Source organism: Dama dama, chromosome 13 (genome assembly GCF_033118175.1).
Source record: "Dama dama isolate Ldn47 chromosome 13, ASM3311817v1, whole genome shotgun sequence".
In the NCBI taxonomy this organism is placed as follows: Eukaryota; Metazoa; Chordata; class Mammalia; order Artiodactyla; family Cervidae; genus Dama; species Dama dama.
The window spans coordinates 36,841,587-36,859,198 of NC_083693.1; the positions used below are offsets into that span (position 1 = coordinate 36,841,587).

The 17,612-nt window shown below is 39.8% G+C and overlaps 1 protein-coding gene across 7 annotated transcripts in view; it reads right to left on the reverse strand.

Moving 5' to 3' along the window:
* The window catches only part of TJP1 (tight junction protein 1), a 108,492-nt gene that overhangs the window by 26,002 nt on the left and 64,878 nt on the right, over positions 1 to 17,612 (reverse strand). For all 7 annotated transcript variants that reach the window (XM_061158880.1, XM_061158879.1, XM_061158878.1 and 4 more), the window contains exons 9-11: positions 4,721 to 4,860; positions 3,706 to 3,811; positions 860 to 1,010 (exon numbers count right to left, since the gene is read on the reverse strand). In XM_061158880.1, the coding sequence (XP_061014863.1) occupies positions 860 to 1,010; positions 3,706 to 3,811; positions 4,721 to 4,860 (397 nt within the window). The remainder of the gene's footprint in view (positions 1 to 859; positions 1,011 to 3,705; positions 3,812 to 4,720; positions 4,861 to 17,612) is intronic.

Sequence of the window (17,612 nt, forward strand, 5' to 3'; positions counted from 1 at the left end):
TGCCTCACGGAAATCCACCCTGAGCCGTGGTGAAGGTGGAAGGCAGGCCACATGGCCTCATGACACAAGCTGGCAGGGAAGGAGGCCACCTTACCTGCAAGTTCAACAGCCAGAGGAGAAAGACAGACAACACAAGGCAGATGAGGAACCAAGGGGCAAGGAGGGAGGACTCAGAACAAAGGAGTCAAGACTCTGGGGCAGGAGGAGAAGGAAGAAGAGAGCAGAGCAGAGGTGAGGCAGGAACTCCCACTTGAGAGCTGGTCCATATCCAGCAGGAGGTTTGGATATTTTAAAAAGAGAGGAGATGAATAAAGATGGTACTATGTTACTAGGTAACACTGTTTATGGAAAAGAAACAAAAACACAAAGAGCCCACTGGCACACTGCCTCTAAGCTGGGCCTTCCTGGACTCTCATCCTTGTGGATGTGAAGCTTCAGAGTAAGAGCAGCTTACAGGTGGACCCGATAGACACACCCGCCTTGGCACACCTGAGCCATCACTGGGTAAGGGGGCCCCACAGGCTGCATACCTGATGCTACCCTGCTGGCAGGCTGGGGCCCACAGCAGAGTCCAGCCAGCAGGAATGCTCAGCTGAACTGGAGATAACTAGGAGACCTAGTGGGCTCTAAGACTTGGTTTTTCCACATTCTACAAATATGAGTGATTAAAATAAAACCAAAGCTGCATACTGTGCAGTCACACTTAACATAGACGCGAGCACAGCAGAGGCAGGAACCTGATGGAGTCCCACGTTCTTTTAACACAGATTACAAGCTCATCATAACAGATCTGCTATGTCTGATGCCTTGCTCTAGAAACCTAAGTATCTGAAACCATGTGTGCTGATCACGGACATACCCTGAGGATCTGGTCGCCCTCCTCCAAGCCTTCTTTGGCAGCAGGGCTGTCTTCGAGAACACCAGCTACAAATATGCCAACATCGTTTCCACCAGCTAGCCGCAGACCCACACTATCTCCTTTCCTGAATTTTACTAACTTCATGCTGGGCCTGTTAAAACAAATACTTCATTTGAACCAGTTAAGAGAAGCTTAAACAGTTACAGCAAACTGCTATAATGAAAACCATATTAGAATAAAACAAAGGACCATCATATCTGGAATTTCCCCCATATCACTGATTTACTTAATAAAATTTAGCATTAGAACTCCAAATCAAATTTAATAGCACTTTCTTTTAATTTCTAGCTAACAAAAATAAGTTCTGAAATATCCAAATGTAATATGTTAGTACTGTTTTACATAATAACTGTAAAATTACTTCATGAAAACATGTTTTCCCAACTCTGACTCTTGGATATGTATATTAACAATGGCTAATAACTGAGAAGTCCTATTGTACAAAGGTAGAAACTGAAGTGTAAATTGACAAATTTCCCTAATACCAGGAGTCAAAATCCAGCTCTAAGCACTGTGCCCAACAGACAGTGCTTTTCAAACTCCTCAGCCAGGGGCTCTTGCAGTAGCTCACACAGCTTACTTGCTCTGAAGCCCCTTTGAACTTTAAACCAAAAAGCTCACCATCCAGCCTTTCTGGATGAGCCCATGTTAATTTCTTCATGCTGGAAAGAATGGAAAAGAACTAATGAAGACACATTAATTCCTCTACTATCGGCACAGGGTCAAAACTCTTGACACTCCTGAAACAAATACTAAGAATGCCACAGAAGAATGGCTACTAGTAACTACAGATAACCCTTTAGGGTAATTAATAACAAATTACATACATAATTACAAATTACCCTTCTAGGTTTCCATAGCTATCCCACATTCAGAGACAAGAAGACACAAGTCTTTTACACCTATCTGGACATGAAATGTAGAAAAGTTCTTTTAAAGTAACAGTGAGCAAATAAGTAGAAGTTAGTAGTAACTAAAAAACACAAATCAACCAATGAATGAATGAGTTGAGGGGACAGAGACAGATGCCTACTTCTTTAAACCAACTAAAGACCACCTTGGCTTTTAGGACTTACAAGGTAGTCCCACTAGATCTGGTTCCTCCACATGAGCTAACGATGAACTGGGCAGAAACCTCAGAGCATGTAGATCAGACAAGGTCACTTACTGCCGGGGCTGGTGGCACTGGAGGTCCCTCGAATCTATGGATCATGGATGGTGAGCCCCTTGCTCGTGGTGGAATCTACTTTTCCACCTGCATCAAGAGCCTCCTCTCCCAAAGTCAACCATCCAGAGAGCTCTTTTAAGCACCCCCTTAAAGTCCTTAAGATTCCAGGGCCCTAAGTCCTCCCCTAACACTGACCAACCTAGAGCACCTCAAAAGGTAACAACAGTGGACTGCAGTCTGTGTCCTTCAGGAAGACCTGGCTTTTAAAAACCACCATTCGAGAACAGCTCCAGGCTCCACCTCAGGGTCATGTGACCGAGATGGGGTACTTTACTCTTGGCCCTCTGTTGTATCCACCACACACAGCAGCAGAAGCCTCTGCTTCAAACACATCCAGAGTGTGAGTGAGCAACCCCAAATACAAACCCTGCCCACTCCTCAGTTCTCTCCATGTCTGTCCTTTAGGGCTCCTTCTGGCAAACAAGGCTCTGGAATCTAACAAAGTTTTGGTAAAACCTTAAAGAGTCAGGAAAGTGCTCGGGCAAGTCTTAAGAAAGGAAAAACAAGAAGATAATTCCTTTCATTTATGAAATTTTGAATTATCAGTTACCTAATATTAAAATGTGTAATTTTAAACTTGTGACACTCCCATCTATTTCAGAAGCTATTTCTCCCATGCTGGGTCTTAGAGTAACAACCCAATTTCCTTCAGCACAGAGATCAGATGAGAGCAGGGATCTAAATCTAACCTACTTTAGAAGATTCGGTAATTTTCTATTATTCACATCCTGTCACCTCTCTTTTTCCCACAGAGGCATCAAAAAACTAGATGATTATGACTGTTTGAAATATGGATATTAAAAAAATCTACATCTCAGTCTCAGTATATAAGATACAAAGTAATGAAATGTTTGGAAATCAAACACTGACTTCTGAGGTGCTGACTGATCTAGAGCAGGTTCTCAGTCCGGGTGATCCTGCCTCCGGGAACATCTGGCAGCATCTGCAGGTGTTTTTAGTTGTCACAACCAGGGTGTGTGTGTGTTCACATGCACACTACTGCCCCCCGCTGGCTAGGGATGCTGCTCAGCACCCACAATGTATAGGACACTCACACGATAAACAGTTATCTGGCCTCAGTCAGGGTGCTGAGATGGAGAAACTTTTTTTTTTTTTTATAAAGCTAGGGATTGAGAATGCCTGTGAAAATTCTCATGTTTAACTAGAAAGTTTTTCTTCTTTTTGGTCACACTACATAGCATGTGTGATCTTCGCTGACCAGGGATTAAACTCATGCTCCCTGAATAGGGAGTGTAGACTCTTAACCACTGGACCACTACAGAAATCCAGAAAACAATTTTCTAATTTCTGATCCAAAACCTAGGTAGAAAATAGTGGTGAGAAAGAAGTAAACATTCGAAGAAGTATGTTTTCCTCTAATCTCTGATTCTATCATATAAACAATTTAAAAACTATAACAAACGAAAGTCTAATCAGAGCATTATGCAGCACACACTATGTATAAAAGCATTTGTAATACAGGTCACAATTGAACACTCACTCTAAACCATGATCAGTAACAGGCAGAGAAAACAACGCAAGTTTAAAGCCACATTACCGAAGAATGCCATCTTCATGAGTTGAATTGGGCAGGACGCCATCAGATGGACTAACGGGCAAATCCACATCTGGCTGTCCTACCTGGGCATACACAGGCTTTGGTTCTGAAAGAAGAGAAAATCTAAGTTGTGCAGCAAACACTGTACAAAATGGAATAACAGTGCAAGCAACCACTGCATAACCAAACAATAAAAAGTCTGCAAAATACAGTGGAAATCGAAGTTCAGAGAACCTGATCAGGGACATATATACTACATATGTGTCTATCAGGGTACATTTTACAGTCGTATATTCTGATATCTTTATATGTATGTACATTGCATGGTCACCTATGCTTTCCATAGCTCCAGCTGTTAAAGTCTGAAAGAATCTACTTTTTAGGGAAGAATAACAGAGGAATGTATGAAGAGAGAATCCTTACATTTCTCTGCTGGGACTGTCACTTTCTTAACTACTGTAACATTTATTTTTAAATATCCACATTCCTGAGACTAAGCAAGCAGAGCAGAAAGAGGTTTTGGGAGAAGGACCTGAGGGACAATAGAATCGGAACCTCTAGGCCTTTTAAGCAACCCTGCAGGATATCTCAGAACCCTGCAGGTTTTCATGTGTGGTCTCGTATCCAGTTCGTCAAGGTACACTTCATAAAGAGTTTCTGAAAACACTGTCCACTGGCAAGGTAACTTCTAATGTTTCCCTTTAATGAGCAGTGTTTGAAAAACAACCTCACTCACTGTGAACAGCTGTGAACCATGAATAATTTCTACATAGAATATTTGAAAAACATTCAAGAATGCCTACTCATCTACAGTGACCTCCTATCCACGTAGAAAATGCTGGAGACATAGAAAAATTCCATGGGTAGTTACCTACATAGGTAGTAGGTAACAGCAATAGTAGCAGTAGTAGTAACTGTATCTTTGTATCTCCTGTAAATATAATTCTGTAAATTGTAAAACAGTTTAGTTTGACTGAATGTTTCCTGCACTTCATATTTCGTAAGTGAGGCTTACCTGGAAGATTGGGTGCTTGTTTCTCATTTCGCTCAACTACAACTTCTTCCACTGTTTTAGGTGTGTGATCATCTGCATGCTTTACCGGAGTTGAGACAGCCCCAGGTTTCGAAATTCTCTCTTCCTCTCTGCTCCGGAGACTGTACATCAGTAAAACAAAGTTATGAGCACATCATGAAAATCATTTGTAAAGAGTACAAGAACAGCCAAGACAATGTCAAGAAAGGATGACAAAGGACTTCCTCTAAAAGATATCAAAATACTGTAAAAAACTTAGTAATTAAAACTAGAGTAGCACTGCCACAGATCCACGTCGAAAAACAGAAAATGCACAGATACTTCTGTAGGACCAAAGTTTATCATGGAAGCAGCAGGCCAAAGCTGCTGGAACAGAATAGTGTGTAATGAGCAGTATCAGAACTGTTCACTAATATAGAAAATCTAGCTCACTGCATATATCGATGACATAAAAGTAAATCAATGTCAGATAAAGCCCTAAACATAAAATACCATTTTAAAAAGTATTATCAAAAATACTTTTAAAGTAAGTCCCAATTAACAAAAGCCATAATATATCAAGTAAATACATAAAAAGGTTTAAAAGGTATGAAATAATTGGAGAAAATGTCATATGTAGAACCAAATGAATTTTAGAAGTTCAAACAACCGAATATTAGCAATTTGACCAAACAAAATGTAACAGAAGTTCAATTTAAAACTACACATTGATCCAACAATACATATAATAAGGATTTGATATTTAGCATATATAAGAACTATACATCAGTTTAAAAGAGACAATTCAGGAAAAAATGACTACTAGGAAGAGGAAATTCACCAATAAAGAGTGAATAAACACAGACAATAAACAAAAAATATTCAACCTCACTAGTAACAAGGCAAATGCAAATACAAAAAACTAGAGCTCTTACTACTCGTGAGAGTTCTCCAATCATATCAAGCTGTAAGAAGGACACAGAGATACAGACATTTGGAAAAGGACAGTAGAAATAAGAGTAAACACAAAAAAGAGTGTACAAGTATTTGAGGGAAAAAGAGGAGTTATTTATCAAGACAATAACAACAACAAAAATGCACATACACAAAAACCTGGAATCCTACTCTTAGATTTATCCTGAAGAAACACACACATACATGTCCAAGACTTTATAAGAATATTTACTCTGATAGCAGTTCGACTAGCAATAAACAAAACTCAGTGTCCATCAACAGTTTCCCCAGAAAAATACAAACTATAAAAAGTGAACTTTTCTATCTATCTATCTATCTATCTACATATATATAAAGAGGCCAATACATATGCTTCACATAAAAAGATAAGTCAAGATCTACCATTTACTGTATTGGTAGAAGATTTTATAGTGGAGTTCTCCCAACTCTGGAAAACCTAGTAGTATTTTTCTTCAATCATCCTAGATCACAGAAAAATATAGAAAGCTTCCTAATTCACTTTTTAAAGACTTATTATTGTAGAAAATCCCATACATACATAAGTCACTTCAGTCGTGTTTGACTCTGTGAGACCCCAGAGACGGCACCCACCAGGTTCCCCCGTCCCTGGGATTCTCCAGGCAAGAACACTGGAGTGGGTTGCTATTTCCTTCTCCAATGCACGAAAGTGAAAGTGAAGTCGCACAGTCATGTCTGACCCTTAGCAACCCCATGGACTACAGCCCACCAGGCTCCTCCGTCCAAAGCATTTTCCAGGCAAGAGTACTGGAGTGGGGTTCCACTGCCTTCTCCAAACCTTAGGCTAACAGAAGCTTAACACCCAAATCTTGATAATTAACAGTACCAAATAAGAAGACACAAATATTTTAAAAGATAAATGGAGGTGTTCTCTCTAAACATCCCACCCTCGCATTATCAAGGGTGAAACAGATCACCAGCCTAGGTTGGATGCATGAGACAAGTGCTCGGGGCTGGTACATTGGGAAGACCCAGAGAGACTGGGTGAAGAGGGAGGTGGGAGGGGGGATCAGGATGGGGAATACATGTAAATCCATGGCTGATTCATGTCAATGTATGGCAAAAACCACTACAATATTGTAAAGTAATTAGCCTCCAACTAATAAAAATAAATGGGGAAAAAAAAAAAAGATAAATGGAGGGGGAAAATTCCAAATAAAATACTAAGGGAAAATAACACTGTATTAGAGGATTATTATAATGATACAGTGGTCACAGGAGGGCTGTTTCAAGAGTACAAGACTGGCTCAGCATTAGATGTCTACCACACAATTCTATCCAAACATTACAGAAAAAGTTAATACTAGCCAAATGAGCATGTGAAAACAATCAACAGCCATTCCTAATAAAAGTCACAAATAAAGCAAAGATCAGGCAACATAATAATGAAACTATTTTCCGAAACCAAGAGCTATTATCATATTATGTAGTTAAACACTGAATCTATTTGCTCTAAAATCAGTAACAGCACAGTGACACCTGCCAACATTACTGTTATTTACCACTATCTGAACTCGGATGACAGAATCATGCAATAATGCGCCTGAAATACTGGCAGAAAACTTTAATGAGTATAAAAGAATATTAAAAATTATTTGAATTAAAATAACTTTAATTACATTGAGAATTAAATATCCTCAACAATCAGATGGAAATGAAAGGGTAAAAATATCTCTACAACAATAGCATTAAAAATTATACATCTATACAAACCTAGACTAGGGGAGCTCTCCCTAAAAAGCAAGATAAAAATTCAAAAGCCATGAAAAACCAACACCCCAGAGAAATGAGCAACAGAAATGAACCAGAAATATACTAAAGAAGAAATTCAACATGGATAATATCACACAAAGATGGTCAGTTCCACTACTAGTCAGGGAATCAACTGATAAGAAGTTACCGTTTTGCACCCACCAGACTGGTACACATGGAATTCTGAGAAACGAATGAAAGCACTGCCACGTATGTATCACTGAATCACTTTCCTACACACTTGAAACTAATATTGTAAATTAAATATACTTCAATTTTAAGATAAAAATGTAAACACTACTTTTGGAAAGTAATCTGGCACTAACCATGAAAAATTTTAAATGCCAACACACACTTTAAGTATTTTAGCGGTTAAAAAAGCCAATATACGAACCCATGGGCAAAAATGAAAAAGACCTAGAAAAAGACTTTCCATAATATGGAAAATTTCTGATCAAATGAAAAAGCTAAAAGGATGCTTACCTTGTGTTATGTGACATAAGCTAACAGCTGGGGAGTAACGTGCAGAGCCTGATATTTTAAGATTCTTTGTACAACACACAGAAACTCTATATATGATGCTAAACGTTGACACAAATACAGAGAAAAGCTTACTTCAAGTCTAAGATCCAGATGTAGTGGAGTTGGTAGCTGTGGCCTGTGCCACTTGTTCTAATGAGCATAAAATGCTTTCATAATTGAAGATAAAAAACTAAAATCTTAAACTTACAATGAAACATGTTGTAACCAGAGATACGAAAATAGCCCCAAAACAAAATGTGAAGAACAAATGGCAGAATACATGTAGTGCGACACCACTGAGGTATTAAAGACCACTTTTTCCCACAGCTGCGCATGTGCACGCGCGCGTGCACACACACACACACACACACACACACACCCCACCCCCCCCGCCCCCATGTGCAGAACTACCAGACAGATGGCGGTGACACCGGTTCACAAAGGGGGACGCAGATACAACAGCAGCCCAGAGAAACCTTAGATTTATCTTGACTGTTTCAATTTTCAGGTGGCTCAGACAGTAAAGAAATCTGCCTGCAATACAGTAGACATAGGAGCCATGGGTTCAATCCCTAGGTGGGAAAGATGCCCTGGAGGAGGGGGCACGGCAGTCTTCTTGCCTGGAAATCCCATGGACAGAGGAGACTGGTGGGCTACAGTCCATAAGGTCACATCTTCTTATAAAAAGACTGAAAAATTTTAAAGTATTTTAAAACAATGATTATTTAAAGATGAGATTAAGTCTAACTTTAAAGAATTTGTCCCTTACCAGGAAAAAATTTTCTTCCTGATGTCCTCCTGAAAGAATAAAACATATGCTTTTTTTATAAGAAAAGTTTTCAGAGTTCTATTTTTAAGTTAGTTTAACTACTCTGGGGAGGGTGTATTCCAGTTTTAAATAATATGTATTAAAAGAGCTGCATGTAAGTAAAACAGTCTTTTAGTAAAATACACACACACACACACACAAAACACACACACACATATGCCAAGATATTTTCTAGCTCAAACCAGAATGAACTACTTTTAAATCATAAAAGGTTAAACTTTTTAGCCATTGCTTATATAACAATGGGGTGGGCTTCCTTGGTGGCTCAGATAGTAAAGAATGTGCCTGCAATATGGGAAACCCAGGTTCAGTCCCTTGGTTGGGAAGATCCCACGGAGAAGGGAATGACTATTCACTCCACTGAGCTACTCATTATTCTTGCCTGGAGAACTCTATGAACAGAGGAGCCTGGTGGGCTACAGTTCATGGGGTTGCAAAGACTCAGACATGGCTGAGCAACTGACACACGATGTATTAATATCTCACATACAAGTAGTCTCAGTATAAATAAATACAATTAAGCTATCTGCAAACTGTTCTAGGCGATTCATAATAAAAACAGCAATACAAAATAGTAAATTCTTCTTGCATTCTTTGCTCTAAAAATACAAATGTACATATGAACATTTTGAAAAGAACACAATTAAAGAACTACATAATTTTAATAGTTCTACAGAATTCTGTTGCTTTCCAACTGGCTTAAAACTATCTGTTTAATAAAGATCAAATTTCTGGACTTTCCTGGCAGTCTCATGGTTAAGAATCTGCCTACCAATGCAGGGTTTGATCCTTGGTCTGGGAAGATTCCATGTGCCTCGGGGCAAATATGCCCATGTACCACAACTACTGAAGCCTGTCCATAACCAGAGAAAACTGCATTCAGAAGCCCATACACCATGTCTAGAGTTGCTCCCATTCTCTCTAACCAGAGAGAGCTCACACGCACCAACAGATCTTTTTTTTAAGTTTTAAGTTTAAAAAACAATTTCCAATTCCAATCGATTTTCTTCCTTTCCTGTAACTGAAAAAAAAAAACTTCCTGAATCTACAACATGACTAAGTAACACTGATGATAACTAAGAATCAAAGGTAATATTTTAATGTGCACATCCTCCCCAATGGTAACAGGCCTTGTAATAGGGCTCCTGCTCCGTACAGCACACAAAAATCCCACAAGTATTTCGTTTTTGGCTAATTTTCATTCTCTTCTGACTACCACCTTTCATTAACGTAATTACTACACCTTAACACTGCAGATCAGTGGAACTCACATCATTCTATTAAACTGTTCACACGATCAATATTTAAAAAAATCATTATTCTTATTAGTGCATTTCCATTATCTACCAAAAGGTGGAGGCATTATTCAATACACACAGATCTAGAGCCATGCTGTTAGTACAATCATGAAGAAAGTCATTTATGTAGCTTGAAATTTTCTAAAACTTATTAAATGAGGTGAAATCAAATAATACATTTTAACTCAATATAGTTAAAATATTAAGAACCATAAATCATGAAGTAATCATAATCAATTACAATAAATCAGTAAGTAATCATAAATTATAAATGAGGTATTTTACACATTGTTTTTTGGTGTACTCAGCCATCAAACTCCAGCATGTATTTGAAAGCATTAGCTGCTTAGTCGTGTCTGACTCTTTGTGACCCCATGGAGTGTAGCCCGCCAGGCTCCACTGTCCATGGGATTCTCCAGGCAAGAATGCTGGAGTGGGTTGCCATGCCCTCCTCCAGGGCATCTTCCTGATCCAGGGATGAGAATCTTATGTCTCCTACATTGGCAGGCGGGTTCTTTACCACTAGCGCCACCTGGGAAGCCCCAAAGTTCTGTAGAGCACAAGTGTTAAGATAGTCTCTGAGAGAGTTTTTAGTCACATAAACAAACTCAATGGGAACAGAGCCTTAAGTCTTATCCCATCAACTGTGTGTGAGAATAGCAGATATAACACACACTCAACCAGATCAGCAATAGACGGCTTTAAGAGCAAGACTTCAGGTGTGAGGTCACAGCTGTCTGGGGCCATTTAGTGCAGGCAGAGAGCAGGCAGCTGGGTCAGAGGGGCCTGGAGAGACCCGGACAGGGGAAGGGGTTTCCTCCTCCAGGTCCCCTCAGTAGGCAGGCCGCAGGCGGAGCACACTGCGGGAGGGCGGCTCAGCGGCAGCAGCTTCCTGACACTTCTGAGGGTGCTCAGGCACTTGGTCTCTGACAAGACAGGTCCTCAAGCACTGCTTTCCCTGGGCCCTTGGAGGGCAGGTTCCCTCTAAGTCCACCCAGCGACACCCCATAATAAGCCTCGGGCGTGTGGGGCAGGCTCCACCTCAGCACCACTGCTGTTGACCTCCTCACGTGTGATCCACACATTCTTCAGAGTTCTCTTTCATTTCCTAACTGGCTAATCCTCCTATTAAACCTGTTCTGCTGAAACTGTGCTGTTTCTTGGACCCTGATGAAATATACCAGACTGTCAACTCTTCAAGTTTTATTTCTGATTTCTAGCTCTCAAACACCTCCCAATGGACTGGTTATATCTTATTTAAAAATAATCTGAATATAGGAAATAAACTGAAGCTGAATGTTTACTGTAATAAGACACCCTTTTATAAAGCCCATTTCCTGTTACCTAAGAAATGACTCATCCTACAAAAGCAAATTTATACCTTCTTTTCAGAAACATTTACTGCATACAGGTTGGCAAGAACTACATAGTTTAGAAAGAAAACAAAAACTAGGTGCCCTTTAAAGACCACAGGACTATCTCGCCCCTAATTAACAGTAAAAAATAGAAACTCAGAAAGTAACTTAAACCAGGCTCCCAAGTTCTTCTCCACTAACAAGAGTTCAGGACGGTGGGCCCCTAACACATATGAGGAAGAAAAACCAAGGTGCACTCAAGTCTGGTAACTCAGAATGCTCCCACCAGTTAATCCCCTAAGTTATACATGCAAACACACAGATATTACACACTGCAGTTTCTCCTTGACAGCAACTCAAAAATTACAGCACGGCACAATGGATTAGAGGGTGAGCAAGGCAGAGTGAGCGCTATGGAGATTCTGGGCAGGTGCTCAGGCAGAGATGCCAAGAGCTGCCCCTGGGCATGCTGAGAGAGCAAGGAATGACCACCATACATCCACTGGACTGTATCTGCAAGCTAAGCTCTCACAATTTAAAATCTGTTCTTTATACACTGCAACATCTCCTAGAAATACATGTGGTGTATGCTTTTGAAGAAATAATGACTGTACTGCTCACTGTGACAAGGGGCTTTCATGATACCTATCAGTCTGCACAGAGATTCTCCTCCTGCGTGTTCGTTTGTTTCGATGGTGACAACATTGTAACCTAGCCACCTGAATTAGGAGAAAACAGACCCATCATTCTGCAAGTGTAATTTTTGAAGAAATGAACAGCTTTTAGTAAGGAATGACTGAAGAAAAACTAAGAAGGAAGGGCTTTTAGTAAGGAATGACTGAAGAAAAACTACGAAGGAAGGGCATCCTTGCCAGGGCTTCACTGGTTGGGTGACTGTTAGGCACTTGGATTAATGTTTTGAGTAAAACAACCCTGGACTGTGCAGGATGTTTGGCTGATCTTTTAATAAGACCAGTGTTACCACACTCTTCATTTTTTATTAACATTCTCTCAAAGGAAATAAAGAACTGTCCTACATTATTTAAAAGCAGAAATAAAAGTTCACATACTCATCACTTTTATACGTAAGTGAAGTGGTCTGTTTTTAAATATTTTGTTTTATACTGTACTTGTATAAGAAAATAATTCCCAGCTGATGGAGTAAATAGAATGTATACTTTTTACTTTAAAAACAGTGACAATAAAGTACAATATTTAAGCTTGCTTTGGTACCACTGGGCCCACAGTCTCTGCTTAGAAGTTAAAATCCATCACTACATAATATCCACAACATCACTACACCGGGGTCTCCACTAACTAGAGAAACGTTATCAACTGTGACCCTGCCTTCAGCTTGGACCCTTACAAAGAGTACAATAAACAAAAGGTCACTCTGGAGTTCTAATCCAGTAACCTAAAATTCCCAAGGATTGAAAATAACAGTCAGCGCTTACCCTCAACAACAGAAGTTCAGAATAGGTCATCAACATTCCACTCACTTTCCAACATTACAAAGAATCTTACCAAAAAAACCTTCAGTAACAATTCAACTTAGAAAACAACTGTTTTAAAGTTTCACATTCTCCCCAACCAACTTTCCAAAACCAGAAAAAAGAGAAAAATTTCCAAGAACTCCAAAGCACTGGCTCCTCCGCTTCTGTGGTCCACCCCACTGGCTGCCATGCTGTTCTCCCAACAAGCTGAGAGCTGTACTCTCTACCTTACTCTGGACCCGTCCTCCACTGTGGCTCCTTCTCACTGGCTCCCCTGAAGACAAGGTGACCAGAGAGAAGCCTTCTTTCCATATATGCATATGTATATAAGAAATGACTAAGTAATACAAAATATAACCTTTACAATTCAAATTTTCTACATATGAACCATATCCTAATTAATTTGAGCTTTTACTGCAATAGAGTTTTTCAACAGTGTACCTGCCTACGATAAATCAGTAGCACAAGAGTCACATTAAAACAGTTTATACAACAGAACCACAGCGTAAACATATGTTGCTCCTCTACAGAGAAAACTCACAAAATGAGCCTGGTAAGTAACTCTAACAACTAGGGAGAGTGCAGTATAGCTAGGCAGAGGCTTGGAACTCACTCTGCACCTCAAATACTCTATAGTGACGAGTCCCCTTACTGACAGTCCTGTCAATCAGCACGAGGCAGTGCCCCAGTGAGGACCCCCAGCTCCATCCTGAGCAGAGTCTCAGTCCAGAGCAGGCAGTGGAACGACACTGAATAAAATATACAGAACAAACCTAGCAACAAGCATCAAATGATTTAACAAAATCACTGTAATAATTCTCTCTACACACATACCATTTTTTAATTTACAAACAAAACTATTATAACATCCTAGACCAGGGAGGGACTGGCAGACTTTTTCTGTAAATGGCTCCGTGGGCCAAGCACTCTCTGCCAACTTTTCATAATTATGACACTGTAGGATGGGTTCCAATAAAACTTTATTTGCAAAACCAGGCAGTAGGCTGGATCTGGACCACAAGCTGCAGTTTGGCAGCTGCTGTTCAAGACAACAATAAGGGTACACCGTTCATCTGATTGTAAGGAAGAAGTGAGCACGTGTGTTGTGCTCAGAACTCAGCTCTCTAAGAAAAGAACATCACGTAGAGGAACCTACGTAGGTCACAAGGGAAGGCTCTGAAGGTTTCTGTTCCCTTGAGTAACCTTCCCCTTCTTTCTCTACTCCAGGAAGGGCAAGCACTTGAGTCAAAAGGCCAAGAGGCCTTAATCTCTTGTCAACAACATAACCCTGGACTTTATCCTTAAACTGACTAGCCTATGGAATGAGGAAATCTTCTTAGAAATGGCCAATGTGAGCACATGTGGACAGTCTACAGCATGAACTGTTCCTACTACTAATCACCGTAATAAAGGAAGCTGCTAGTATCTGCGCCAGGTGTTACAATCACCTTTCACAACTTTGTGGTGTTTGATGCCTTCTTTGTATCAAATGAGGAAACTAAAGCTCAGAGAGGGATTCAAGGTGGTGCAAGTAACCAATGACGGGCAGGGGCTCAAACCCAGGAAAACTGGCTTCAAAGTCCAAAGAGATGACTGTATTCTGTTGCTTCTGACAATAGAAGGTTACTCCATTTCTGACAAAATGAAGGTTACTATTCTCAGCAGATAACTGCAGTCTTACAAACACACAGATATTCAGAAATCCAGGGAGGGGCAGTAGTGTTTTACACACTCAACTGAAACTTTTTTCACTTGTCTTCTTGTATCACTTTTTAAACCACAGAATTATAACATTTGTAAAACAAAAGCATCTGTTCAAACAAACAACACAAGGAAAATGATCCATGGTGTTTTTTATACTAGGATTTTACTCTCCTACTATATCTAAAGCAGGATGAAACACATGCTGGAATCAAGACTGCCAGGAGAGACATCAATAATCTCATATAGGCAGATGACACCACCATTATGTCAGAAAGCAAAGAGGAACTAAAGAACCACTTGATGAAAAGTCAAAGAGGAGAATGAAAAAGTTGGCTTAAAACTCAACATTCAGAAACTGAGATCATGGCATCGGTCCCATCACTTCATGGCAAATAGATGGAGAAACAATGGAAACAGTGACAGACTTTATTTTGGAGGGCTCCAAAATCACTGCAGATGGTGGCTGCAGCCATGAAATTAAAAGATGCTTGCTCCTTGGAAGGCAAGTTATGACCAACCTAGACAGCTATTAAAATGCAGAGACATTACTTTGCCAACAAAGGTCCATCTAGTCAAAGCTATCGTTTTTCCAAGAGTCGTGTATGGATGTGAGAGCTGGACTATAAAGAAAGCTGAGCAAAGAAGAAATGATGCCTTTCAACTGTGGTGTTGGAGAAGACTCTTGAGAGTCCCTTGGACTGCAAGGAGATCCAACCAGTCCATCCTAAAGGAAATAAGTCATGAATCTTCATCAGAAGGACTGATGCTGAAGCTGAAACTCCCAATACTTTGGCGACCAGATTCAAAGAACAGACTCATTGGAAAAGATGCTAGGCAAGATTGAAGGCAGGAGGAGAAGGTGCCGACATAGGATGAGATGGTTGGATGGCATCACCGACTGATGGACATGAGTCTGAGCAAACTCCGGGAGTTGGTGATGGACAGGGAAGCCTGGAGTGCTGCAGCCCATGGGGTCACAAAGAGTCAGACATGACTGAGTGAGTGAACTGATACTGAACTGATATCTAAAGTGTTTCTCAAAATGTAAAGACCCTCTAAACTAAAATTGCACAGTTGTCTGGGTTTTAATAGTAACTTTATGGAGGAAATAAAACCTTTAAGCAACTGGTACTACTTTTCATCCTGCCTTTAGGCAGGCTAGTTAAATTTTCAGGAATTATATATCAGCACAAACATATGGAAATAAATCTGCAGACTTTTTGTCTTCTGTAGCCGAAGTACTATCGTCTCCTTAGGATCTACTATGTGGTAACACGCGGAAGAGAATGCTATTATATTAGAAACTTAAAGTATTATTCCCTGCCTCCATCCCAGATGAACTCAGAAGCAGGCCCAAGATTCTATATTTTTCAAAGATCTAATATAATTGGTGTCACCTATAGAGAATACTTGAGGCTCCCAAGAGAAGTAAAACATTCCAATATAATAGGAAGATACCTAAAAAAAAAGTTTTAAACCCTCTTCAACATTTAAAGTTACAGATGCCGAATATTTAGGAAATCTAAATGAAAAATGTAGGTACTAAAAAGACCTATCTGAAGTTTAGAATTTGGTTACAATAAACAGATACAAATGGCCAAAATTTTGATGAGTATTTCTTTCTTTTTAAAGGAAAATCATGTCCAAACGGCTTGCTGCCAGCCTGGCTTCTAGGGGAGAGAACTGTGTTAGGACTGCACCTCACCCCATGACTCATCTGGTTGTCAGTTCTATTGTTGTGTATGTGCTGTAGGCAGCTGTCCTTTTCCAGGTAAGGGGTGCACTGTGTCAGCAAGATTTTCAGAATTAAGATGTTAACGTACAGCAGTTAAAACTAGTAATCAAAAAAAAACAAAAACAAAACTAGTAATCAGTTATTAGTTTTGCATGTGACATACTATAATATTCCTTAAAAAAATCATTATAATGTTAATTACGAAGCTCAGGGTTAATACAATTTATAAATCTAAAATCAAATTTAGAGAGAATCAGCTTTACAAATAGCTAAAATCAGAAGTGTGCAACAACTGTGTCAGGGTGATTTCTGACAGTCTTCAGGAAAGCTCTCTTCCGAAAGGTACTTCTCATTTGCTTCCTCAGCATCCTTGGGAAACACTCCCTGTATCCACTTCTGGGCATTCTATCTGTTTTGTTTCTCTTGGCAATTTTAGTGACTTCATGGCTTAGGTGAACACCACCCTCATGCAAGTCAGTCACAAATAATCACAGTGAATCTTAAACCGGTCAGCTCTGGACTTGACTAAGTGCACAAAGAAGAGCTCCACGTGGACTGCTGCTAAAACCTAGGTCCACTGTTGGCCAACAGAGCCCTGTGCACATCCAGAAATCTTACATAAAATGCTACATACATGTATCTGTGAATGTGCATCTTTCTGGAGAGAAGGATCATTTTTTTTTCCCCCAGATTCTCAAATGTGCATGTGACCCTCTCAGACCATAAACTCAGGTAAGTCACATAATACTAGCATGGCAGACCCTTTGACGTAAATAAATACCACACAGTGTACTTTACAGGGGAAAACAAAGTCCAGGGTAATCTCCACTAAAAGACTTCTACTATACACATTAGTTTGTCCTAAAGCTTGTTAGCATCTTCTAATGCAATGGATCAGCAAACTGTAGCCAAGAGCCACCTGTTTTTTTTTTTAAATAAAGTTTTACTGGAAAACAGCCATGCCCATTCATTTATGTACTGTCCACAGTAGTTTTGAGCCACTAAGACAGAGATGAGTGGTGGCAAGATTTGGATCACATATCTAAAACATTTACTATTTGGCCTTTTATGAAACAGTTTGACTGACCTCTGTTATTCTAGCTAAGAAATACATAAACTGATAAAGAAACAAAGCAAATTTAAGTAATCAAAAGAAAATCTATCTTCTAGTTTTATTTCTTAGCAAACCCAGAAGCGTGCACCAAGCACACGCC